We start from the raw sequence: 27,706 nt of genomic DNA on the forward strand, positions 1-27,706 counted from the left end.
GAACAAAAACAAAGATAATGGACAGAAAAATAAATATGAAATGAATAAACAGTTGCGTGCACAAAAAGACGTTTTGCAGGGGTTAGTCCAGCCTCTTCTGGTGCTTAATGTACCGACTGCTTGGGAGGAAACGCACCTCAGTGACAGCTGTGTCAACGAGATAACACATAATACACGCTGACACACTGCTTGTGTGTACAGTGTGTTATTTCAGCCTTTATGTATTTTATGTGTCCATATATTGATCTGTGTGTGTATGCAGTCATCATGTTTACTGGTTTACTTTAGTCAAAACTGGAGTCCCTTTTGTCCTGAGCCGATATGAGACTCACTGCCTGTGCCATCACTGATAGCAGTTCCCTTTTGCTCGCACTTAACAGCGTGGAGATATTGCATTTGATGTTTAACCTTCACTTGTTGCCTATGTGCCAGGAACATCGAGATATATAAGAGAAGTCACAACACATAAACAAAAATGATTGTTAAATGGTCATAGATTTAAGCAAATCCAGCTATTTTATGGAGACATTAAAAGCACTGCAGTGCAACCAGGACGTAAATTAACGTGTTAGAACTACACCAGAATATAAACAACAATTTATTTCTCAGAGGCTTTAATTTAGGGATCTGCAGCTTACAGGCCAGAAAGAAAGAAAACAAGGCATGCTTTATGAATAGGAAGTCAGTGGTTTGAAAGCGAGAGACATTTTGCCACGGGTGGTATGTGGTTGTGAGGTTAGCTTTGTATTTCCCTGATAAAACTAAATCAAACGAGGAAACAGAATCTGTTCATATCTACTGGGCTTTCATCTTTCTTTACACAGACATAGCCTTCAAAGCAAACACAATCAATCTCACAAACATGTACACATACAGTGTACTGTGCACACTGGCTAAATGTGGAGTGTTACTATCTGTAGAAGCTGGTTTACCTCCAGTGTTCATTTCCGACTGCCTCATAAGCTCTCGTTCCCTCTGTGACATTTTCACTTGTAATAAAGCGTTCTGGTGCATTGGGTCCTGATAGAAACAGCTCCGTGTGGGGACAACAAAGACAGTCTGAAATAGGACGAGGGGGCAAATACTGATGAGCTCTATCATCTTCACACAGAAACAGGAAGAGAAGCACATTTACTATTGCAGCCTTTGACCTTTTGATCCTTTTGTAGATCAGTGAATATCATTTCATTCTGTTTAACTGGCCTTTTGAACATTGGAATGTGCCCTAACCCAGATTTAGGTCTATTTTTGCATCTGTTCCCCAAACTGATCAGATGGCATCTGTCTGTCAGAGGCTCCAACCAGCAGTCTCCGTCCTAAAAGAAAAGAGGGCATTTTTGAGCTTAACCATGAGGACCAGAGCTTAGCTGAGTATGATGCATGAGTGGCTAAAGGGGCCACTGGCTACAGGGACCAAGGGGCCAGAGTAACAGTGTTGCAACTTGACAGATAGAGAAGAGAGAGCTTTGATGAGGAGACGAGGTGAACTGGTTCAGAGCCTGTTGCTATGGTAGCCATGTGGAATAAATCAGCAGCATGAATCCGATTCTCAAATGCCTTCAGCACCCCACTCAGGTGGACTTAGGCAGAATATGAATAAGTATGGCGTCCCAGTGAGCTGCCCACTGGTAAAAATATATAACCAGGTCTTACTGGTTGTAGATATTTAGCACTGCACTAGACATCGTTTATAAAACATGATAATATAGTCGTCAGCAGATATACTGTAAGTTCTTTTTTCTATTATCTGTCAAGTAAAGTGAGTTAATATACAGATGTAAAATCAAGAGAAGAAAGGTTCATAGTTTTTTTAATGGCAGGTATTTATAAGGGCTCTTCTGTAGCAGACACAACATTTTCAGTCAAGCCTTAGTTGAAGAGTACTCGGGGAGAATGAAGTGTGAGGATACACGCCCTCAATGAAGCAAATAGGGACCAAATAAGGTGCAACGTGGAAAAAGATGTAAACCTCTGGACTATTAACACCACTACTATGCTGTTCACTGTACTATACAGTCATATCATAGTGTTAATGTTTCTGTCATCTCAGGATTAATTGAATATTCATGAGGCTGACTCATCAGCTTTACTAATAACATGCTTGAATGGTCACCTTAACACTAATTTGTCCTTTTTCCTACATGGAAAATGTGATGCTCTACTGTACATAGGTAATTTAAATCCCATTCGTGACATTGTTATGGAACATCAAAAGGGGAGGTGGATGCAGGAGAGGAAAAAAGGTGAGAGAAAGAGGAAAGGAGAAAGTGGAAGAGAGAGAAGAAGCAGCAGCAAAGAAGTGGGAACAGACAGCAGTGAAGGATGAATGTACAGTTATAGTTACACAAAGACCTCATCTTTAGATAAATACAATAAACAATACACAAAATACTGTTGGCACATTTGATCACAATTGTAGATGAATCTATAGACACTTACAACAACAATGACATCCACTGCCAGAGCAACGTTTCTTTTACTGTAACAAGATTTACAAGTGCTTAAATAGACATTATTCTGAAGGATGACATTATTATAATTGAATGTAAAAATCTTACCATATGCTTAGTGGCAATAAGAACATACATCACAGTCATAAACACACTGTAATTAAAGTAGAAGTATCATAAAGCTCAATGAATTTTTCACTATACAAAAACAACACTAGATTTTCCAGTTAATGACATCGAAACAGCAACATAACTCAAACTCAAAGTGGAAATTAAGAAAATAAGTTATTATAGAACAAATACAGATTAGAAAGTCGGTACTTTTATAATAGATGTGTTCTTTCTTTCAAAATAGATACAGTGAAAGTTTGTCCTATTTAGAGACGTAATGAGAGGCGGAGCAGAGGTTTGGTGGAGCAGTTTCTGTGTGCGTTTGTGCTGACAGCTGGGTTGGGCTGGATAAGTCCACAGGAGCTGATATATTATGTTCTGTCTCTTCAAATCAGAGGCGATGTCGCTTAATCAGTCGTCCATCTCCACCCAGGGCCTCTGCTCTGCACTGACACTGACGTTTATAGTATTAACTCAGAGTCTGCACCGCATAATCAGTTTACAACACACAAAAATGCTAAATGTGGTTTTTTAAAGCAAATGGAAACAACACGGTCGAACTACTGAGCGATAAATGTGCCTAATAGTCTGCTTCTGTTGATTTTCTGTTACTGCACTTGTGAAAAAGCAAAGTAAAAACCTTTTACACGGTGCAAACACTGAGTGAGTCTGACCTTTACACTGTGTGTGTGTGTGTGTGTGTGTGTGTGTGTGTGTGTGTGTGTGTGTGTGTTTGTGTGCATGTATGTGCATGTGCAGTCATTCTCTGATCCCCTCAGGTGTCCACGGTGTGCCTGGGCGCTCTGTGGGAGTTCTCCTCTCCTCTCCCCTTCCCTCTCTTCTCACCACCCGGCGGAACATACTTCCTTTTGGTCTTTTTACGCTTTTTATCAGAGCACCACACTCTCTCACAGTACTCTTCAACTCTTTGGGCGTCCCCGTACCCAATCAGCTGGAGAAACTCCTTGTACCACATCCTGGTGTGGGGTCCTGGGAACGAGGACGGCACCAGAGCCCTGGGACTGATGCTGGGGCCTGGTGGGGAGCCCACTGAGGAGTGGCACGGAGCTGGACCTTTAGTCTCCTCCCTACCATTATCCGCGTGTATCGCTGACTCCACCTTCTCGCCTACGAGCACGCGTAGGGTGATACGTAATAATGTGTGCACGTAACCGTGTTCTACAGTCTGGCACACGTACGCGCCAGCGTCTGAGCTTTTCACACGTAAGAACAGCAGCCCGTGGGAGGTCATGATGACCCGCTCATCACCCCGAACCTGCACGAAAGAAGAAGAAAAATGTAATTAAATGCACTGTGCGGTAACAGATTGTGTTCTGGCCATTAATGTAGTCATTATTTAACTCTACCACCTGAATTTGCTCCTCTCTCAAGAGGAATTCTAATTATAAAAATCTACAGAAAAGGATTAAAGGATTAACTAAAAAGTGGTAGTACTTCAAAAGTACACTTAAAAGACTGTATGTGTAAGTGAGGTATACAACCAGTTGAAATCTAAATGTTTATAGTACACTTTAATATATTCTGACACATTTAAATGTGTTTCTTAAGGTTTGGAGATATAATGCATGATGAGACCTCTGTTTAATGTGCTTCTCAGTTCTTTGCATAATTACATTTAAATACAATGCACAGGAGCATTCACTCACAAGCCACAAAGCTCACTATGCAAACTGATTTACTTGTTGCTTTCGGCATCATAAATAAGATTCCGCTCACTTGAATTAGCCTCAAGGCAAAACATATTTGATCAGACAGACAGCTGTATCAGGTAGGAGAGAAATATTTTTTGTGAGTGGTGAAAGTACTAGAAAGTACATTGTACGTACTACAAGGTTTAAATTGGTGTTTTGGTTCTAAACAGTACTGTATGTATCAGTGCAGTAAACCCACCTCATGTTTTTCACCTTCTTTCTGTAAGAACCAGAGCACTTTGGCCTGGAGCGAACGAGGGACACATTCCAGTAAAGTGCTGTTGCTCTCGACACCGTACACCAGCCTCTCCTCAGCTCTGTGCCATTGTTCATCTATGCACAAACACATAAAGGACAGTGAGAGATGCCAAGGAACTGCTGTGACATTTCATTAGCTAATGAACATAAAGCACATTGTTGGAACACCAACTCTTCTAACCTCCAAATGTTATGGACAGTTCATACTTATTCTCCATATTCAGTGTAGAGTTTCTGCAGAACTGCAGCATCCATCTGACAACAGTTTTTCAGTGAATACGCACTAGTATGCCCATGCACACATAAACATCACACATTTTCATCTTATACACTAACCATCAATTTGCAGCCCATTGCACAGCTGGACGGCGTTGCCATGGCGAACATCCTGCCGCCTGAATCGTCTGCTGAGATGAGAGATAGGGAAGCAAAGAGAGAGTAATTTTACATGTGATGAAAGTGTGAGGGATGGGTGAAAAGGACGCGGAAAGAAAAATCAAAGATTCAGAAAGAGAGTAAAGAAAGAGGAAGGGAGGTGATCAAGCACCGACTCATTTGCATTACATAACACCTGGTTCTCATGTCGCTCGGCGCCTGTGATAATGACTTGCTAAAGCAGCCTCAGAGCATTGTGACATTCAGGGCAAGATGCTATGATGGAACAGAAATGTACTGGTAAAGGTGTGAAGAGCTGATATCATGCACACACACACACACATACACACACACACACATCAGGGATAAAAGATTGGTCTCGTCTGGAGGTGTGTTTGTGTGCTGTTACCTCTTGGTGTAGACTCCAGCTGGGTAGTATCTGGAGCAGGTGAGACCATCCCAGGCACAGTAGGGATCTCTGGCCAGGCAACAATCGGCACATTCAGAGCCATAGAGGTCACATTGATGCAGTCTGACTTGGGCCACGCCCACATCTGACCCGACATACAGCTGTTGCTGTGGTGCCAACGACACGGATTAATCATTAATATCAAGAACCATTTTAATCGGAATCACACTTTATAAATATGCTTTCCGTCTTTATCTCGTCGGCCTGGGCTACATAGTTACAAGTAGGCTGCATCTAAATTTTAGCAGCACAGCGTAATGCGGTGTTGCAATGTTATCATCTTGTGGATAAACAAAAGAATAGCAGGAAAGGATAACAGGAAGGATCCAAATGCTTCTCTTACCCGTTTAGGTGATATTATGATTTCTCTTATCGGTGTTGACACCTGCAAATGTGAAAGCGTTTAATGTTATTCATATTAAAATTGAATCTGATTCATCATATGCTACAGAACAAAGTCACAAGAGCTGATATAAAGTTCTTTGTCCGTGGAGTTCTCTCGTCATGCTTCCATTGCAAATCAGTTCTTAATTAAAATGCCTGGACTAGTTCTGAAACGTAAATGATCTAAGTACAGTTGATACACTCAAATCATTTGGAACATCTCTCTCAGCAGGCTGACTGCACAATCATATTTGTGCCTCTCTGGTGATTAAAATGAACTAAATCAGCAATCAGTGTTTCTGAAAAATCCCCTGATACTGTGGAACAGCAGCAATAAACTGAATTTTCTGCTGTGTGTACAAGCTGCAAAATGAAAAATGTCCGGTTGGCGAGAAAGTCTACTTTGCTTTCACATTTTGTATCTGTAAATAGAGTACCTTGAACACTTGCAATTCTTCCAGCAGCACCTCCTCCATAGTGTCTGTGTCTTTGTTGTAGATAGTGATAACTTTCAACACTACTGAGTCATCTAATGGAAAAAAGGAGTCATTAATGTTACACAATTACAGTTATTTCAACAAAAGTATTTTTTTGAACTATAGTTATATGCACATTATACAAAGACTCATGCATGGCATTCTGAATAAAGCATAAGACGCTGTTGTTCACAGTGTGTATACCAGTGCCAATGTACAGGACATGGTAGTGTCCGTCCTGGGCCTGAACTCTGTCCACAGCAATCTGGGTCAGCTTTCTCCTGCCCGGCTCTGTCTGCAGCAGGATGGGTCTACGGTGCTGGGGAAGGACTGCGCGATACATCACAGGATGTGAACGCACGAAACGCAAAACCTCATCAGGAAACTCCTTGGAGCTTGAGAAGCCTCCACCGTTCACTTTACTGGCACACTGGCAAACGGGATGGTGTGACGGAAAGGAGGGGAAAACAGAAAGGAGCAGGGACAGAGATAAAAGAGAGCCATTAGCTGTGGCAGCACTGTGTGTAGTGTAGAAAAAAGCTGACACGCTTTGGTCTCCCTCAGACTGTCCCTGCATGACCTGCTGAGGTAGCTACAACAGTGCTGACATTCACCAGAGCTGTCCTACACGCTCTGAACACTGTGCCTCTCAAAGGCTCCGTGACATGGACACAGACTAATGCAGAGTGATGTGAATGCATAATGTCGGTGCATCAGGGAATGAAACACCATAAACATGACTTAAGGACTCACAGATCCAGGTCGAGGGTAGGGAACTCGGTCCTCATAGGGAGTCCAGTGATGCTCGGGTCTCTCTCGGTAGGCGAACGGGCCGTTAAAGGCTGCTCTGATGTCATCCATTTGATAGACACACACAGCATAACCTTTAAAGACCGCACTGCAACAGAAGGTTTCTTTAGTGATTGAATGGACAGCGAACGTTTGACTACAATCAAATACTGATGTCACCTTCAACCCACCTCGTGGTGCTAAAGAGGCCAAAGATTTCTGGGTTTTTCCCATCCCTGCTCTTGAGCACAAACACATCCTCTGAAATACACAAGAAGAATTACGCCTGTGTTTTTCGATTGTTCCAACAAACTCGATATAGTGAATATTAAGAATATTAACGACTACCTGCTAATATGAGAGCATCCTGACATTAGCTCTAGGCACTAGGTAGCTACGTCAGATGCTGATGAACCGGAAGTTTAACCATGAAATATGTTGATATACAATATATACATATACAATATGATGTATGATATGAAAGATTCTCCTGAAGTCCTACCAAGTTCATCAAAGTGTGTATCAATGCCATTTGGTCCAGTCACCGAGCAAATAAGGCGAGTTTTCAGGAAGGAGCTCCACCTATTCACCAGCATTCTCTGTCCTCCTTGGTCGTTCTGAGAGATGAAGGCAGATGGAGATTGTGACTGCACTGTCAGTATTTTGTATTATATTATATTCCCACAGATGTTACCACACTATTTGCATTCTCACCGCACAGACTCGTCCAACTCGAGTATAGACAGCCTTATTCACTCCTTCTGCACCCATCTCTCGCTCGGTGAAGAAGAAGTAAACCTTGTCATCATCCCTGTCGTCGTTGTCAGGAATAATTGCTGACCCGACAAATTTAGGCTCTGTAGGAAGAAGAATTTATATTTTGTTAGATAGTGAAGGTAGTGTGGAGGTCAGGTGCTGGAGCAAATAGAGTCCCTTTTGTAAGCCACAAAATGTCAATGTACGTTTTAATTGTATGCTGTTTATTATAAGAATATCTTAAAAACAATGTAATATTTAGCTAAATATATCTGTGTATCTATGTATGAGAAATAAAACAGCCTCAAATAAAACCCATCTAGATGAGAAAGGTTATATTGCCACCATGTGGCAGGTATGATACCTACATATTTACTAGTGCTATATTAGTTTAATAACCAGCTGATTAAATTTGATTATCATCAATAACTTTATCAGTCAATCAGTGATGTGATTAACATTCTACTCTTTGAACTGTTAAACTAGTGTTATAGAGTTTTTTTGTCATGTACACCAACCACTGAGCTGCTGCCTGTCATCTCGTTCAGTTCGTGAATATGTCTGGTTGTTAAGCCGGCACAGAGCACCATCATTCTCCCAGTAATCAGTGTACAGGCCGATGTACAGTTCTCCTCCTAATGTATGCAATCAAAGAAATGCAACAATTAATTCATGACAATATATATATATTATTAAAACTTCAAAACTCTATTTGCTGTGATTATAAAACCAACGTAACAAGACCACATTAGACCACAAGATGGCAGTGTTCACCAGTCAGAGCTCAACAAGGGAGTGCAACTAAACTGTATCCTCACAACTGATGGAGAGATGATGTGATGTAGTGAGCAGGGTCTTACTGGAGAGCGTAGCCGTGCAGGGACTGTTGGGGTCGTATGGACAGCGTCCTCTGCCACTCATAATACTGTCTTCTTCAAAAGTGAACACCTTGTCCTGAGGACAACATGCAAAATGTAAATGAAATATAAACGCCACAATTACACAAATACTAATACTTTAACAACATTCAATGTGTAGAGGTGAAATAGAGAAAGGAAGGATCCAAAAAAAAGAGATGAGAAGAAGAAGGGAAGACGGCTGAGACAAGGAGTGATGGATGGCCATATGAAGGGATAGTGTGTGAATAACTTAACTACTCTCTGCTCTCATATCACAGTGAGTTCACCACTTCCAGTCTTTTGATTTTGCTCAGCAGGTGGTAGAAAGACATGCATATTGTACATACATAAACCTGTAATCCCTATAAAACCACAGCCCGTGTGGGCCACCATGGTGTTCATGACTGCCACTGGTAGATCAGAGAGGATGTCTACTATTGATTTATGAGTCGCCATGGAGCCCTGCTGTGCTGTGACTAGCTCTCTGCATCCGACTGTACCAGAAGTCAGTCTCTCAGTTTAACTCATCCATCATGTACTGTGGTCTATCAAATCCAAACAGAGAATAGGTAAGGTAGGGTGATTCTGTATTATTCTAAATGCACCATTGTCAAATGTGGACTGTTTTTATTAACCACTTTATTTATGCAGTGGTGCAACAATATTTGATTTGTCACCGGTTGACTTGATAAATGAGAATAGTATTTTTTATCATAACTTGAGCTCTGGCTTAATGATGACGGTTGGACTAGATGCAATCTCATACACCCAGGATGAAATGTGTAGAAGGGCTAAGCTGCTCAAACATAAAGCAACCAGGCATGGTTGATCCAGCATTCCAATGATGTGAGTGATGGCTGAGAGTGCTTCCTGTTTAGAGGGTGTGGCTTGCCTACTGGACCTACTGGATCACTGTTGACATACTCCTTGCTTTTAAAATACACTCTGGACACATTAAGGACCGTTGTACAGAAACATGCTAAGACTCATGTGTGCAGGCAATTCTGCATACACACCGTTAATCAGGCAAAACACTCATGTGCACCTAAATCCCACTCAGCAGCTGACCCACACACGTTTGCAATGACCCCACAGTATGAAGACAGAACATTTTTCTTCCCTGACCTTCAACCCCGTCGTCTACAAAGCAGCACATGACATGTTCTCTCTGTTTACCTGGACTAGTGGTGTCATCCTATGTGTAATATAAATGAGATCCTTGTGCCAACCAGTTCTCTCCCTCTGAGGAAAACTCTGTCCTTTCTTACACACTTGGTGTATTTTCTGTCTCCACCTCACACCACTGCTTGTTGCTAGGAGGATAAACTCAACCACAAGAGCATGTGCTAAGTGTTCAACAGCTCACCAGTCCAAGCTGTACTAACAGTTCTGGGAGCTCCTGGCAAAAATGTGATGAAAACAGTGTGAAGACGGTTCTGGCTATGGACATCTCAAGAGTGCAATGAGTGCGGTGGAGAAGTCCAAAATGTGAAATTTGGCAGAGAATATAACAAAGAAATCCTGAAACATTTTACTTTGAGTAAGTGCTTGTTTTGCTTCCAGCTCTTTGCAGTGACGAAATGATGCACACAACAGTTTTTAAAGAAAAGAAAGTCTAAGGAACATTTGTCAGTTCTGTGTATCAAACTCCAGTTCAGTTCTTGGGACTCACCTGCCCCGTGTGTCCCACTCTGACATAGGAACATAGAGGGTTAAAAGCTCCCGTTCCACAGACCAGCAAATGGGTCTGGTTGTACTGCTGCAAGACCTTGATGTAGTTTGCACACTCTGGCTGTTGGAGGAGATACAGAGAGGAAGCGGGGAGTGGGTAAAGCGGGGTGGCTGAGTCAGGGGTCATGAGGGAGGATTGAGGCCACGTAAATGAAAATGTTGCATTGGGAAAATGCCAGGCTTTTACTGCGTCATCAATAACATCAATAGTACAGGTTAAAGGAAGGTCAGCAAGCACAGTCCATATAAATCAGTCCATATATTCAGACAGTATTTATTTCTCTAATGGAGCTGTCTAGCAATGTATTAAATCAAATATGCACAAAGCAATACTGTAAGTTCATAAGTTTGCCCTTCCGAATTGTGACTTATGCAGTCATGTAGAGGTTTTTTCTTTACCTTTTCCCTCCCCTTCATCAAACAGTCCTCTATCTGGGATTCTGTACTGGCCCACTGGATCTGAAAGAGAATACAGTCACACTCGTGTTTCCAATAGGAAACTTAATCTTACATTGTTATTTAGCAGCTTATTAAACATAATAGCTGGTGTTAAACTCAATCTTTAGAACTGTTAAGTACTGCTACATACTGAATTTAGGTCAGTATGAAAATATGGACATTAATCACCAGTTTGCACCATGGGTCTACAGTAAAGGTTCTATACATCTACTTCCTGACAGGCAGACAAAGGCGAAAGCAGGCCCACCTCTCTGTGGTGAGTGTTAACCCTGTCCAGGCTAAGGGAGAACAGAGTATTCTTAGCACCAACGTAAAGCCTCCCATGTCCTTCATCCAGCAGCATGGTCTGGGGCTGAAGAGATGCTCCATATCCCTGGAACACCCAGGTTCTGTTCAGCTGCCAAAGCTCTGCAGACATAACAACACACACACAAAAGAATTATAGCAACACATACGAAGCCTGCAATTTACCAAAGGCTCCATATTTAGTTAAATAGGTATCTACGTGGCTAAAAAGATAGACCCGCTTTTCATTTCATTTCATCTTGCCTCTTACCTGTACTTAACAGCAAGCTCAACTAGGAGCAATTCTTTTCGTCAGGGGGTTTCTCATTACCCCATTAGCCCATTTCTGTGCCTTCATTGCTTGAGACATGCATTTCTAATTCATAGCTTTACCAAGAGAACGTCAGAGAGGAACAGCAGAGCTATCTTTTCATCTCATGTCTCATATCTTTCTCTTTACGCTCACACTGTGTACATCTTCACTAAAACGTTCCCATGGCATTAGATATACCAGTATGTACCAATAAATTGCTTTAGGGCTGCCGCTAACCCTTGACACAATTGCAGCGATGACACTTGACAAACTTTGATCCAAATAGTAGGATATGAGTCCTGGGAAAGATGTGGTGATTAATGAAGGAGGGGCATGTGATGTACACAGTCTGGCCGATGGTCTCGTTTGCTGGCGGTTTTATCTCAGAGGAAACGGAACAAGTCTCTTTATCAGTCATTAGTCAGAGATCGGCTGCCACTCCCACTGTCGCTGTCAGTTTTGCTTTAGGTGATTTGAAATCCTGCTTTAAAATGGCAGCACTGGACCATGACAGACACATCATTACGCTTAAACACACACACACAAACTCTAACACTTCAAAGCCGATAGTTATTTTTTTTTGCACATATGAAAACGCACAGTTTTACCTGATTGAACCCGACAGCCTCTTCCAACATACCTGCTATCTGTGCACTCCCAGGGAGCAGGGTTAAGGGTGAAGGATTTAAACTAAGTGCCCAAACCCCCGAGGTGTGCACTTCCTCTGAGCTGCACTGGCCTGAAAAGCTTTTCATTAACACATGACCAGGTTGGACTGGGTGTCCTTGTAAAAGAAGAAAGGGGGATCTGTTGTGTGTTAGCAAAACTTTCTGAAATTGTCTGACTCAAACTGACAAGGCAGGGCCTCATATACAAAATGTATATCACTAACATTACCGGGCATGTAGTCTCTGCATTTGTTCTATTTTCATACCCACGTACACAGGCTAATAATGCCCATGCTTACTCTTCAGCAATTGTTATTTAATCAAACAGGGTAAACATGACTATAGCCACAGGTCAACCTTTTCTAAATAATGCTGAGGCGTCTCTGCATGCTGGGATTGCAGGGGGCAATTGTATGATTTGTTTTTCTGGCATCTGTATATTTATAGAGACACTTGATCTCCAAGATCGAAGGAGAGTGTGTTTACTCCATTTTCATACATTACTCATAGCCACACCACTCAGTCTGTGGAAGGTTTTATTTGTTTTAAATAGGATTAGGTATCCACAGTGGGAGTGGGTGACTGTGTACTTTTTGTTGCTATTAAGATTTCTATGTTGGAGACAAGTGACTGTTTGTTTGAGTAGCACTGGATCACGGGTGGTTAGGTGGTAGAGACGGAGAGGATGTGGCAGTAGTGTTCTGCCAGAGCTCAGACATGCTTCCTGTAATTATCTAATCCACACACTCAGAGCAGTCTCTTTCTCTCTCTCACTCACACACACACACACACACACACACACACACACACACACGTGCTGTGTCTTTCCCGGCCTATTTCCTCACAGTTCCCTCTGAGTTAAGCTGCACTTGGATCTCAATCATTCCACTCCAGCTCACTCTGAGCAAGTGTACGGCTGGCTCTCGAACAATCAGCTCCTTCTCTATGTGAAGTTAAATCTGCTACCAGATATTTAGATGACAGACTCAGATGGCTATTTAAAGTGATGGAGTAAACAGTCCGTAAGCCAGAAGCCATTTTTCCATCTATTTTTCACTTGTCTTCCATAATACTGATGACTGGCAGCTGATTCGAATGGACAGATGCAAAACATCTATAAACACTAATACAGATTCTTCCTGTAATGTTGTTTACATATTGTAACTAGTGATGTCATGTACATCCGTGCCATGCTCAGCTAATGAAACAAAATGAGGAAACCATAAGCACCACCCGAAAGAAGAAAGAAAGACCGTCTCCTCTTCTCATCAGTGTACTAATTCAAGTAATAGGAAACTGTAATCAGGCTTACAACAGAAGAAGGTGTTGATGACTCCGTTTAATTACACATTATTATAGAGTTACTGTTAAACACATCTGCTGGAGCTCCTGATTACACTGGCACACTAAGAGATGCTTCAGAGTGCACAATGCTTTTTAAAAGATTTCTCCTCCGTCATTATATCTGCCAGCTACAGACAGTTAACAGCCCCCGCTCAGACTGAAGGGGATTTCCGTATTTCTCCTTATCCTCGTCTTTCTCCACTCCGCTCGCTCCAACTTTTTCTCGCCATCTGCAGCCACCGAGGGCTCCGTAGCCATCATCTCAGCCGCCGAGCTGAGAAGGAGGAGGAAGAGAAGGAGGGTGTTTCTCCATCAGCAACTGAGGCAGGGAGACACATGGCCCTGCTGTGATCCCACTTCAAATGGAAAACACAAGGAAAACGGACTCCCTCTAGACAGACACTTTCATCGGCTGTCTGAGCAGTGTTGAAAGATGCCTGAGAAGATTCGGTGAAGTGAAATCAAAATAAACTCGGTGATCTCGTCTTTATCCATGTATGGAAACACTGTTTTGTACACTGGGGGAAACAATATCTGTGTGTGTGTGCAGCAGCAAGCTACTTTTGATTATGGGTCTCTTAGCAACATGGGGGGAAATAATCATGTTTAGTCAAAGAAAATGAGATAAATGCACACAGGAGATCAGAAAAAAAATCTTGGTAAAGTTAAATACACAAATTAAGTTTGCTATCTTAATTTAATTGCCAGTACTAGACACACATTTTATGTCACAAATAAAAGTAGCCGTGCTGTAGGTAGTCTCATACTTCCAGAAGAACAACCCCATGTTTACTTATTGATTAACGTGACCTGTGCAAAAAAAAACAAAACAAAGAGAATTATTTGAGTTGGAGGAGACAAGAATAAAGAAAGTGTCTGTTCTCCATGTGCTGCCGAGGCCTGAGTGAGGCTGCGGAGCCCGTGGGGGGGGGGGGGGTCAAGAGCCAGAGGACTGGGGTGTTGCACCATTATCGGTACCTTGGCCTTGTACTGCTAAACTCCCATCTGTGCGAGGGAAATTATGTCACAGATCAAAATGAAAGCCACATGGAGCGTCTGAGAAGACGAGAGAGCGAGGTAAAGCAAAGTCTGTCCGTGTGATGTTGACCGTTGTAAGTCTTTAAGCTGATTGATAATGAATGGATTTTCTGTTCTCAATGTGATTTAACTGGTTAAATAAAGAAAAACAGGAATATGCCTGACAGCTTCATATTGTTGTTGGCCCAAACACACGCAACACACATGTAACTCTCGACCAATGCATATATTCAAATGCAGCTGTACATAGGTGATATTGTATACCTGGGAGACTGACATTTAATCGAACTGTCTTCAGCTGGTCCAACTGCCTCAGCTGTAGTGTGTCCATGGCCTTAAAGTCAAAATGAATTGGCTGTGGCAATTGATTAAATTAATGTGGATTATAGTTACTAACTACAATATAGTAATATCACATTTTTATTCACCTTCTGTTTGCAAAAATAAAACAAAATGTTTGCTCAGATTTTGAAGCAGCAGAGCAGATAACTAAGCTGTAGAATATAATTGTGAATGCAGTAGTCATACACTTTATACAACTGTTAGTACCAGCTTTTGTAGTCATATTTTTGTTTAACAGTGTTCACCCCACCTATCATCCTTTTCCCTCCGAAGCTCCAAACGATCTTTGCACCCTCTCTCCTTTTCCCATGTTACAAACCTAACTAGTCCCCCCTCTCCCTGGTGCCTTCACTGGGAAAAGGTCAGAAAGGATATTAGAGTTTTACCAGCTGCCTTCCCCTCTGGACATCTCATTAATGAACTGGAGAGCACACACATAACACAATGGGAGAGAAAATGACACTGAGATGTACGCAGACAAAATGAGAAAGTCACAGAGAGTGGTGGGTGTAAAGGGGGCCACAGCGAGCTGGAAAAATATCATTTTTCCTTTGCTGAGATAAAAGGTGAGATTTTTTTCTAATCATGTAAATGTTAATTATGGCTCTCCGCACATGGTATCTGAAGAATGTTAAAAGGACTATTAAAAAATAGAAATCCCCTCAGTGTTTAATTTCAGGCAAAGACAAATTCAGGCCATACTGGTATTCCCCAACTCAGAAAGTCACCTACAGCCACATCGTTTCAAGGTTGTAAAATACAGGGAAAGCCTTTTCTTCTTGTCTGGAGAGGAAGGTCTGAAATTACAGCTCAAAGAGGGGTTTCAAACAGTAGTAATTGCTACCTGAGAAATCCCTGTCTTTGCACACATGCGTGTGTGCGAAGACAGCTCATTTTGCTTAAATCTGGCAATTTTACAAGTTTGCTGAAGAAAAGAAACGTCTTTTGAAGCTTTTGCATTTGTTGATCAATGAGTTTGCACAAGCGTTCTGTACTCACCCACAGTACAGTACATTGTCATTCATTCCGTTTTAGCAAATACACATGTGGGACTAAGTTCAGCTGTCAAATGCTTTAAACCTCTTTTCTACAATGAAAATGTTGAGCTATAGTAGAGAAAGGACACATGTATTGAGGTTAGGTTGTAACTTTATAACTGGATAACCCGGAGCTAATGAAAGAAAAATATTTACATTTTTCTAAATGATTACGGCATTTAAGGAAACATGCCCTTGACAGACGTGCAGCCCGGTCCATTTAATTATTATGAAAGGGTCAAATTTTATTCCGCGTGTTTGTGTTAGCTGCCCTCACGCACACGTTTCAGCTGAGACATGTTTTCAGGAGAGACATGGTTTTCTGCTATAATAACCTGCCAACTCATGTCTCTCTGCTTTTTTTTTTTAGGAATGTTAAAAACTATTTGGAGAAAATGTTTTTACTTCAAACAGGAGCAACAGGACTCACAGTAGACTCTCAGTTTCAGATAATGGGTTCCCTCAGAGCGCATTGCCAGAGCAATTGTGAAAAGGCATCTATTTTGTGGGTGAGGTAAAATTTTCACTAAACCATGGATTCACTTAAACCCCTGATAAACTGGAATAAAATTATATGACGAAATCAGCAATCCAACACAATCTCCCCTTTTATGATGACTAAATTAGCTGCATGTGTGAATTAGTGAAGTGGAAAGCTTTTGGAAACGACTTTGCTTTGATTAGGTCACTGTACGCTATTCTGAAAAGTGCTGTATCACACTTTCTACAGCTCAAACCAAGCATTATGACAGCGCTGTGTAAGCAGCAAAATAAGTCAAAGCATGGCAACCTACGTACGGCCCGCTGTGGCTCTGACATATGCTGGCTGTAGAACAGCTTCATTAGCAGGAGAATTGATGGTTGTCCTAAAAGAAGAGCTTATTTCCCTCCACAGGCCGGGAGATCTGAGAGAAACTGCTGCTGCTGCAGATGATGCACAACCAGATCTTTTGGATGTGTTCAAGGGTACAAAAAAAACTATGCTGTATATACAAATGTTGGTCTATAGTGAGTGTATATACCTACAGGGCATTTCCATGAAGTTTGAAACACATGTATAAGCAATTGAAGTGTACTGCCATCTACGTAAAGCCTGTGTTTGAAGACTTAGAAAGCTGTGCAAGTAAAGACAGGGGTCAATTCTTTCTAGTCACAGAAGAGAGGCTGTGACTGTAATTCAATACTCCATGTGGTTTAGGTAACAGCCTTTCGAATCGGCAGTTAATTGGGGGTGTAGGCATATGAAAGGATGGCAGGGATAAACGTGAATCGAATGTATTTGGATAAGTATTCACTGGTCTAGACAAGAAAATGGGGAATAGAAAAGATAAAAAGGGGATGAATGATAATTTCATACGATGTGTGAAGTGTGGCTAACATCAAAGTATTCAGAGATCTATACTGCACAGTAGTCAGGTCGTCCTTGGAAAGCATGCTAATGTGCCCAAAGGAGTTCATGTTCAGAAACCAAGAGAAAGTTGATATGGTAACTTATTAAGATTTTTATTGATTCCACGCTTGTGCTCATATGACCAGAAGCAGGTTAAAAATATTCTAGTGCCGATATTGTTAACATTTATTTCCCATTATCAATCTACCCCTCTTAGAGCGGGTTCTCATTTCTCCAGCCTGTTTTCATAACAGATGTTATGGTAATATTTTTATAGTCCTAAGGGTGAATAGTTAAAACCACATCCCATCTTTCTGAACTGCATCCAACTGTTAAGAATTCACACTATTCCGCTTGTGTGTGCATGTGTGTGTGAGCATGTGTGTTAAAGGGTGTGTGCGAGCTCACTGGAAGAACCCATGAGGCATATATTAAGTCTTAGATGTTTTTCATACCATAATGATAGGATCCAACTGAAGCCGTTTCATAGTGCACCGTGCTAGCCAGAACATGTATCAGAGGGGAATGGGAGGGAGAGAGCGCCAGTGGTATGTCAGACGCTGTAGCAGCTTCCCCTCAGGCGGTTGATGAATTAGGTGATGTTTGGCGTTCATAATCATAACAGATATTGATATGACACTGAGGACAAAGTACATTTTGTGATGCCAGTGTTGCTAGTATACAGTATGAACTTTATATCTCATCCTCTTTTACTCACTTTTTTCTCCAAGTTTAAGGTTCAGCCTTTTTTTCCGTATTTAATTTTGCAGTAAAATAATGTTTTACTGCATATTTATTTGTTGTTTTGTGGCCAATATGCAATTCCTCAATGCAAAGTGAGCAGACATATCACAAATCAGCAAACCCCTATCACAGGTGTATCTGATGACCCAAACTTGTCAACTCTCATAACAGCCTCACAGCCGCATATTTATGAGTTATTGACCGTCCGAATTCCACACCTATAGCCAACCATGACTAACAGGCTCATGTGAAATCGTCACCTCCTGTTGCCATAGAGATCAAAGAAACCGTGAGAGAAAATGAAATGTTTACTCGAGACTTTTATCTATATAAAACCCCTATTCTTGTCCAAGAGATACACCATGATCCTTCCACATACCAGCGCATGCACATCCATATCACACACTCCCACACACACATGTAAACAGGCACACACACAAACACTTTTGGGTTTTTTTTTGCTCTCACACACATGCAAAGATTCATAGGTTCCTGTGGCTAAAACAAAAAAAAAAACCTTATCGCTCAGCCACTATGGCATCATAGGAAGACACGTTGTGGAATTTGAGGGACCAAAACAAACGACAAGGTGGCTCCTTGAACATCAACACAGAGTGGAAAAGGTACGCCCCTTCATAAAGTCAGAACAGAAGTCGCTCATCTCTAATCCAACCCTGAGTGGTGACTTTTTTCTCTCAGGCTAAGACATAAATCTTCATTGACCACTTCATTACATCATAATGATAACCTGCAGCTTCTTTTACTCGCTCACAGGCGATTTGGTGTCTCTGACTTCACTATGTTTACATTACATTTTCTGTTTTGGTGCATAGTTGGTTGTATTGTTCTGCATATTTGCACGACTAGTATATACTGGTATTCTGTATGTAACTCTATGTAAAACTGTAGTGGTGCCAACTCAATTTTATCAATAGACAATTTGACATGAATGTTAAAATGTGAGATTTGTTTTGTTGTACCAGTCTTACTGATTTTTTCATTTGTAATAATGGCACAGAGCAAACACTGCTATAGACTTTTCTAAACCATTTAACAGCATCACACGAAGGCTACAGTTTAATAAATATTGATACAGCACAACTGAATATTTGACTTTTGTGCGACACAACTTAATGTTGTTAAAGCAAATTGATGGTAATAAAAGAAAAATATATGCTGGTTACTTCTTACCTTTATGGGAGAGCCGTATCCTTGGGTAGATGCTGCGTGCCGTGTGAGCCATGCCCAACAGACCAAAATACAGCACCATCAGTGTCAGATACATAGTCCTCATACACGCTGCCATCCTCATTAAAACAAGCACGCCAGGTTCACATACACAGAAAGCATTTAAGTTTACTCAGCTTGAGCATAAAAGTCTACAAAAACAGATTACAGGTCTTTGCTCTGTATATTCCTTCGAACAACCTTTAGATCTCAGGTATAACAATCCACTGAGAGTCTACTTGGAGGCAACAATCCATTTTCTGAATCACCAACTAGACGGATTCCTGCAGCTTCTAAACAGTTTCTGCTTTTCCCCTATAGCAGTCTGCTGAAAGCTGCATCCACCCACTTGCTCGGTGGACAGGATAGTGTTCTGGCTATTATCCTTCTTTGGTCTTAGTAACCAGGGAGAAGAGAAGTCCAGTTGCTACATTCACGCCGCAGTGCCCACTGCTCTCTGTCCATATGTCAGTCCGTCTGTTTGTTTGTCTGTCTGCATGCCCAAGCTCTGATCCAGTCTTTCTGATTTGATGAAAGAAAAAAAAAAAAACAATCAAGTTTATGGATCCCACAAAGGTGCTAGAGCTGCTGATTTGGAAAACCTCAAGTGGGAGGTTGGTCCCAGCAGGCAGGCAGCAGGCAGGCAGGCAGGCAGGACTGGAGCTGTGTACTATGTCTTCAGGCTGCGTTCTTCCTCTCGGGTCCACTGAAGCCAGTCATTCTCTGGACGAGAGCCCAGGAAAATGCAGAGTGGGAGAGGGGAGGAGTGGGGAGCCTCGTGCCTGGCGTGCGGTCTCTCTGCGCTGGGAAAGAAAGTGAAGCTCTGGCTCCTAACTCCGCTCACACTTGAACAGTCAGGGAGGATCCAAACCTCAGCTCCAACCTCAGTGAGTCACTTAAGATGGTTTCTGCCACAACTACTGATCTGGGCAGAGGCCACCTGCCGCGGTGTGGTGTGTACGAGGAAGAGCCTCTGTTGAGTGGTTAGTAATGTTATGAGTGTGTATCAGTTTGAATGGCGGAGAATTTCCCGCTCCTTCCTTAGGGATCGTCTTAAGATCTCTTTCTCTCCCACATAGGCAGCTGGATTAAGTGTGTGCAGTGTCCCCCACACTGAGTCTCTAAGACTGGCTGTGCTTTAAGAAATACTGCCTCTCATGTCACTCTACAGACCACCCCTTGCTTCTCCTCTCCCCTGGCCCTCCTCCCTCACCACCCGCTTTTTGCTCTTACCTCCGCTGCATTAACGTGGACCTCAGCCAAGGTTTTTTAGCCTGTCAACTCTGGCACTTCTTTCATTTCCAATTATTGCCCTTTGTGTTTGTTTCCATGTGGATAGTCATTACCACTGTTACCATGGATTTTCATGTACAAGGTTTCTTTCATGGTGATGTTCATCTCCCTTCCCACTTAATCTTTCCTTCTGTTTATCTTCCTATCTCTTACGTACCTCTGTTCTCTAAAACCTAGTTATTAGCTTGTCCTTGTGTCCAGCGCTTTCTCCTTTGATGTTTCCCACCATGTTTCTTTTTCATCTCTCTTTATTTGCTCCTGTATCCTGTCTAAATGAGTTAGTATTTGTCTTTATTTCCAGTAGATTTTTGTGTGTGTACCTTTTCACGACTCTTCTGGTATTGGCAATAATACGTAAAATATTCATAGCATACTCGTTGGCATTCAGTCTTGTGCTATGTCTTTGCAGTCTTTTGTTTTGTCTCAAGGTCTGAATCTGATTAGCAAACACAACATACACTTTCAAGAAAAAAATGTCTAAGATGTGAGAGAATTCATTACTGAATTTGCACATATCCTACAGGGAAGTCCCACAGGCGTCCAGTTACTGCAGCAGAGCACTGTCTGTCTCCTGTAAAGCTCTCTGAAATACATCTGTTTCTCTCCTGTCTAGTTCCTGTAGCTGTGTGGCGACACCAATCCTAAGTCATGCTTATCCCTAACATGGAATCATTCCATCAGTCTGCGAAAAAAGCTTCCTTTTTTTTTTTGTCCTCGAATCCTTGTCTGGTTCATATTGTGGTATAATTTGTTTCGCACAACAGAGTGTAGTGTGTGAGACTTAGTTGGAAGGTCCCACACACAGCTGTATATTAAGTTTGTAATTGTAATTGCCACATTGATTGAACAGCCAATAAAAAAATAAAATAAAACACCAGCACCACAAAACCATCTAAAGACAAGGAAACCAAATATATTTAAACTGAATAAATAGGATTAGTAGCTAAAAGGAGAGACAAAAAAAAAGTAATACTGAGAGATATGCAAGTGATGGTATAGCCGTCCACAAATGGTCCTCCTATAAATTAAGACACATAATGTAATATGGAATTGCAAATGACTGCGTTAGGCAGGAGCAGCTGCAGCCCCACCCCCTCTGCACCACCCTAGGATTTGATGACTTCAACTCCCACATTGCACCTGTTCCCTGCCAGAACAGAAGGACTTTGTGTGTGTGGAGGCCTTGTAACATACACTATCACTGTTATTCGTTTGCCTTGTGCAATTATAGATCCTCATCTGTTGTTGAGGGTGAGACAACTGTTCAACCTCAGCTTTCCTGGAGCTGACACTATCTGACTGACTGTCATACACAATTTCATCAATTTGGGCCCGAGCATTATTGTAATAGCATATTTTAGGCTTTGCTCCTGATAAAAGGTTCTCTAGAAGTTGTTTAGTTCCGATCTCTTAAGCCACTACCTCAGATTAATAGCCATTTAAAGAGGCTAATGCGCACAGGCCGGTCCGCACAGCGTTCACTTACTCACACTGGCCCCTCTGTGACTCGCTACTTCCTGCACCGAGTCTAATAGCAGCAATCAGTCAGAAATCTGCATCAGACCAGAAACAGAAACAGCTCGATTCCCCGGCTTTCCGTTCATTTTTTAAATTTACAATTCCTCCCTAACTTTGTCCCTGCTTCCCAGCCCTTTTTCTGATTTGTGTTTCACTTTCAGTGCTTGATGTTTCCATTAGTATATTCTGCCTGTGCTTGTACCGAGGGCCCTCCCATGCAACACTCCTACACAGTAGGAGTAACCACAGCATCCATACACCCGCTGTCTTTCTGCCTCTATTGATATTCTGTCTGCTTACGTGTCCCTGGGATTCCAGTACCTGGAATTTTCATTCAGCTTGTAGTTCACTGCAGAGATATTGCAGTGTTCGAGTTCTCTGAATGCATCAAATTTAAAACACGGTAACATACGTGGTCACAAAACTTGATACAGCCTACATGCTATTTATCACTAAATGCCTTCTTCCTTTAGCTGCTGTTTGAGGAAGCCTATGTGTGTAAGACTGTTAGATTGAGTGGTGATGTCTAGTGTTTGTTTGAATAGGCCATGTCCAAATATATGGCAGCGTTCCTTTCATGCTATGTGAACACAAAATATTTGTGTTCATGTTAATGCAGTGCTAATATCCACCCTGTTCAACAGAAGCCTCTCTGACCTCCTCTGACCCGCAGAGGATCCTCCTGCCCCCCAGCGGACACATACATGACTGTGTGAGCATGTGTGTGGGTGCATTCAACTACAGTAAGTTACACTTCAAGAGAGGAAGTGAGAATTGGAAATAAAAAGATTAGAAGCAAGATAAACTTAACTTGGGGAGTATGAGAACATGCATTTATGCATTAACCTGTGTGTATGTTAGTGGATATGTACAACTGACCACATGCAGTGCTCCCCTCATGCTAAAGAAAAGTCTGGGCTCCAGCAGCAATGGGAGCAGCGCTCTGAGTGCTCCAGTGTTTGAGAGACATGAGATACATAGACCTTACTGAGAAGTCAGAGATGTTATGGTTGGCTGAGCTGTGTTCAAACATGATGGTATAATACCAACTGTGCACATTTTTCCACATATAAATTCATATTTGTAAAAACGTTTAACATTAAGTTGAATGCAGTCTGCATATGTCTGCTGCTAACTCACAGGTGAGACTCTGAGCAGGTGAATGCCTTGCGTGAGTGTCCACAACAGCAAATGACAGTAAACACGTTTGACTTCGCCGTCTGTGATGCAGGACACCACAATGTGTCATCCAAGATCCGTTGGTTACAGAGTTACTTCGTGGCCACCATTTTGGCTTTCTCTGCTTCCTGTGATTCAGCCCTTTGGGACATTTTTTTTTTTAGTTAAGGTCAGTAATGAGAAACCCAGCCCAGGCCAGGACTCTGCAGACACACATTGTGAAAAGAAGGAATGGATTATGCCTCTGGAGCAATATGTGAAAGTGGCCATCTGGTCTTGTGTGTATTCTCATCCATCATCATGGCAACGGTCACATAATCTACAGGTGTGTGTGTGGATGTGGGTGGATCCTCGTGAATGCATGTATGTTGTGTGTGTGTGTGTGTTTATGCACCTACAGGTGATATTTGCCCATGCGTTTGTACTTGTGTAGAAGACAAACAGCATGTCAGCATGTGGAAGTACCCATTTATCCTCCCGTATATTGTCATCTGTCACACTTGCACGCTACATGACAAAAAACATTCAGGCTGCTTATGAATGCTTTTTTTTATGCAGTTTTCTTTCAACCATTCTTAAAAACGCTTAGGTACAATCACAACAGACAAAACAGAGAGTTATAATAATGGTGACAGGTATAGACTAAACATTTGCCTTCAACGTGTACTTACGGCTGTTTTTTAGCTTACTGGTGTGTGATTTATTCCCACACAGAGATGTCAGACACATTTCATTCAGCACCGAGACCAAAACACAAGGGTGGATGTGCGGAAAAGCAGCGGGGTTTAAATGAGGGAAGAGCGGTGTTGAATGTTGCATCAATCCTGACGTTTTGGTTTTTGCTCAACGAAAACCACACTGCATAAAACTAACCGAAGTCGAAAAACATGTTTTTTTCATTGGGTATTGAGGGTGTAATCCTGTGCCCTTCAGTGTGTGTGTGTGTGTGTGTGTGTGTGCATGAGGAACATACTATATGCTTATGTACACGCCTCTGGGTTTATGAAATATGAATAGTGACACATTGATTGAATTGAATTGAATAAAAGTGCCACTATCCTGCTTCAGGGCAGGACCACCATGTACTGCTGCTACAGAGGAAATCTTGTGGCACTTTCTAATGTCCTCCATTTTCTGCCAGTCTGTTTTTGAAGTGATACATAAGCCACACGAGCTCCTCGAAGTCTTGTATGAAATGACTGTTTGTGTCACAATAAGTCCAGCTCTCGTGTCCAAACCCTGACATTAACTGCTCAATCAATCTGACAAGCAACGATCTAACCATGTTAAAAAAGAAAAGGAAAAATATGCTTAATTGAGACCAAATGCTAGACAAAGTAAAACATCTTCACGTCCGTAAATAAGGAGCATGAGTCATGCTATGGGTAAGATGGCATGTCTCACTAGCAATTATGGGCTAGTGTGTGTTGTTTTCTGCATTTTTGCCTCCTATAAGTGCCAGAAACCTCAAATCAACACCTTATCAGGAAAACAGAGGTTTGAGACAACGCTTTTGTGCCAACAAGTTTTGCCGTGCTTCAGTTGCTCCTCCAAAGTTTCCATTGTTAAACATATATGTCATGAAGCACACTGATATGCTGTAGACATGTATAGTGTATAGTATATGCACAAAATGTATGCACACAACTGTACAGACAAATATCATAACCTTGGAAAAACAAGTTTATCCTTTGCATTTTTTTTCCCAATTTGACATTTTAGGTAATATGCTAAGTACAGATTGGAAACAGGAAAAGGCTAGTTCGTTCAAAGGTAACATAATACCACCTCTGCATCTCTTTAATTAACACACTATATGTTGTTTGATTATTCTATCGTGGCAGCTTCACATTAACTGTACATATTGTATATCACTTATCATTAAACTTAATTTCACTATCATTTAGAGCGTGAATCATTTATTTGAATAACTTTTTTTTCCATTATATTGTTCAATCTCCTTTAACTTCCCGTAACATATAACCACAACCATCCAGAAGTTACAGTGTCAGATTGATGCCAGTGTGATGTGGAGCCATGCCAGTAACACTGGTTGTCTGCTTTTTCTGCCTGGTTCATGCCTCTGTAATTTCCACCAGCTTTGTTTGTCACTTCATGTGTCCATAATTACTGGACTTACAAGTCCACAAAAACCATGGCAATATCCGCTTTGACTCAATGAGAAGAACTGGAGGCAAACAATGGGGGTTTTATAGTTGGTAAGCAGAGTGTTTCAAGTTAACTGACAAACACTCTTCCTGGAACAAAACACACTTATTTTGGGTTACATGCTGTATTTTGAGCCACCGGTTCATACTCATCAGTCGTCTTGCACAACCAACATGAACTGTCAAACGTAGATTATGTGGTCTTGCCTTGACCACTAATTGGATAATGTGGCAACAGCACAAAACAGATGTGCTATTTTTATGAGTTCACCACATGAAAAGGTCAGCTAATGGTTAGACAAGAAAACACCTTGAAGCTAGCGCCTGCACTTAAACATCGACCTGCGAAACGCAACCTTTGCTGCAAAAGTCACGTACTGATAGAGATCAATACATCATAACACTAATCACTGACCTTCCACACTAAGTAGCTTTGTAATGCATTTGAAGCATTGGCATTTTAACAACCTGTCAGATGATAGTACTTGGGAAACAAATCCTGCTCTCTGACATGCATGTCAGTGCCAAACATTTGGTTGACTACAGTAGGGGGAGCTGTTTCCTGAACTTCTGCTGGCCTATGAGTCCCAGAAACTGGACCACTTATTGATTGAAACTGCAAAGAATCCACCTTGCCCTCCACACACATCAGGTTTCCAGCGCAAGAGGAAGCAAAGCAGCACCAGATCATCACTGAGCCACCACCATGTTTCACTGTTGGTAGGGTGTGACTTTTGGCTTATGCTTCCTGAATGAGGAATGCTATTCAGGCAGATGAATCATTTTGAGAATGTAAGCATCTCAAAAATGTTTTTTCCGAAGCTCTGTGCTTTGGATGAATTTTATGCAGTTTATTAGCTAAATGCTAAACGTGTGAAACTCAAGTGCCAATTTAAGAGAGAAGAACCTATAAAAATAATTAATCATGAATGCGTGCTTTATATTTTTACAATAATAGTGTTGCTTTGTACCAACATAAAGTTCTGTGTGCGGATGATTAAGATTTTTAAAGTATTTGAAACTTTTTTTTTGAGTGTGACAGTGTTTTACATAAATTAAATTTACTGTGTTTCTAGTAAATTGTAAATAACATCAATATATCTTCATGTGTGTCAGCCATATTTGAAGTTAAGGCTTACATGACGATTAAAACATTGACGGAAAGGTGGATTTATTAGTGTCTAAATTATAGCAATTTTAAAAAGTGATTCTTTTAATACGCAGGACTGAGCACAGAGCTGAGCTTTAAACTAGGTGATGTGTTCCAATAGTTGCAGCCAAACCCCATTTAGCAAATCTCAATCAACAGATCGGACATGTGGAAGGAAAGCAGCCAGTCAACAGTCAGACACACGGCAGGGTACCTAGACACACTTCACTGGTCAAACTGATCTCTTCTCTTTGGTGCACAGACCTTTGACCCAGCTGTGGATCACCAGAGATCAAGGCTGAGGCCCCATTGGTCCATTGTCTGATCCTATCTCATCCGCTCCTTTCACCAGCATTCATGCTCCTACACATGCTTTTAGTCAGATTTTGCGAAGGCTTGGAGGATAATAAGCCATCATCTACTTTATATTCTTTGACTCATCTGTTTTGTTTTGATTTGATTTATCTTTTTTTGTTTATTTGTACAAAAATGAATCAAGTCAAATCATAGGCCTAGAGGGAAAGATTTTCCACATCATGTAATGTTGTTATGTGACGGAAACCCAATAAAACACTTACAGGATATCCACAGCTGTATTGTGTGTGACATGGAATACTGAAACAGTTTTTCTTCACACAAACAATTCAGCTGCAGCTTTCATATCAGTATGCCTGGCTTATCTGTCACAATGTATTACTACTACAAATGTTAATTATTACTAATGTTAAATGTCTCTGATGTATTATGTGATATAAGGTATGACATGTTGCTATGCATGGTAACATACAGTATATGAACGATACCTGTAGTCCATCCCATCATACCATCAGCACATGAACAGTTTTCCATAACACTGAGTAGGCGCTATGAGTTTGTGTAGTCATAAAAATAACACTCAAAGAGGTATTTTCAACACAGGAAATGAGCTAAAGGTCTTGTCATACCTCCAGCCTAAACCTTGGGTGCCATGTTGTCACTCATAGCAGAGAGGCACTTGAGGTTCCTGCCAACTGTACAGCTCATCACCAGAACTACTGTTGCCAAGCTGCCACAGCTGCCACAGCTAAATACTTTGCGTTCTGTCTCACCCCAGGCGAAGGGATGTGCCCCTATATGTTGACACTATGCTACCAAAGTCTGA

At 41.5% G+C, this 27,706-nt stretch overlaps 1 protein-coding gene across 2 annotated transcripts; it reads right to left on the minus strand.

Moving 5' to 3' along the window:
• Positions 1-156: 156 nt before the first annotated feature.
• On the minus strand, positions 157-20,350 carry sema3e (sema domain, immunoglobulin domain (Ig), short basic domain, secreted, (semaphorin) 3E). Of its 2 annotated transcripts, none has more exons than XM_026366520.1 (17): positions 19,222-20,350; positions 11,117-11,277; positions 10,810-10,869; positions 10,352-10,471; positions 8,641-8,734; positions 8,299-8,415; positions 7,739-7,881; positions 7,527-7,641; positions 7,216-7,285; positions 6,989-7,133; positions 6,440-6,665; positions 6,197-6,288; positions 5,719-5,760; positions 5,316-5,482; positions 4,868-4,935; positions 4,473-4,606; positions 157-3,837 (listed from the first exon to the last, which is right to left on the minus strand). In XM_026366520.1, the coding sequence occupies exons 1-17, from the start codon at positions 19,340-19,342 to the stop codon at positions 3,337-3,339; spliced, it is 2,376 nt and encodes a 791-aa protein (XP_026222305.1). In that variant the 5' UTR covers positions 19,343-20,350; the 3' UTR covers positions 157-3,336. The 2 variants fall into 2 exon arrangements, with proteins under 2 accessions (XP_026222305.1, XP_026222304.1); XM_026366519.1 differs by having other exon boundaries at positions 4,868-4,938.
• Between the last annotated feature and the right edge of the window lie 7,356 nt (positions 20,351-27,706).

Source organism: Anabas testudineus, chromosome 6 (assembly GCF_900324465.2).
Source record: "Anabas testudineus chromosome 6, fAnaTes1.2, whole genome shotgun sequence".
Classification (NCBI taxonomy): Eukaryota; Metazoa; Chordata; class Actinopteri; order Anabantiformes; family Anabantidae; genus Anabas; species Anabas testudineus.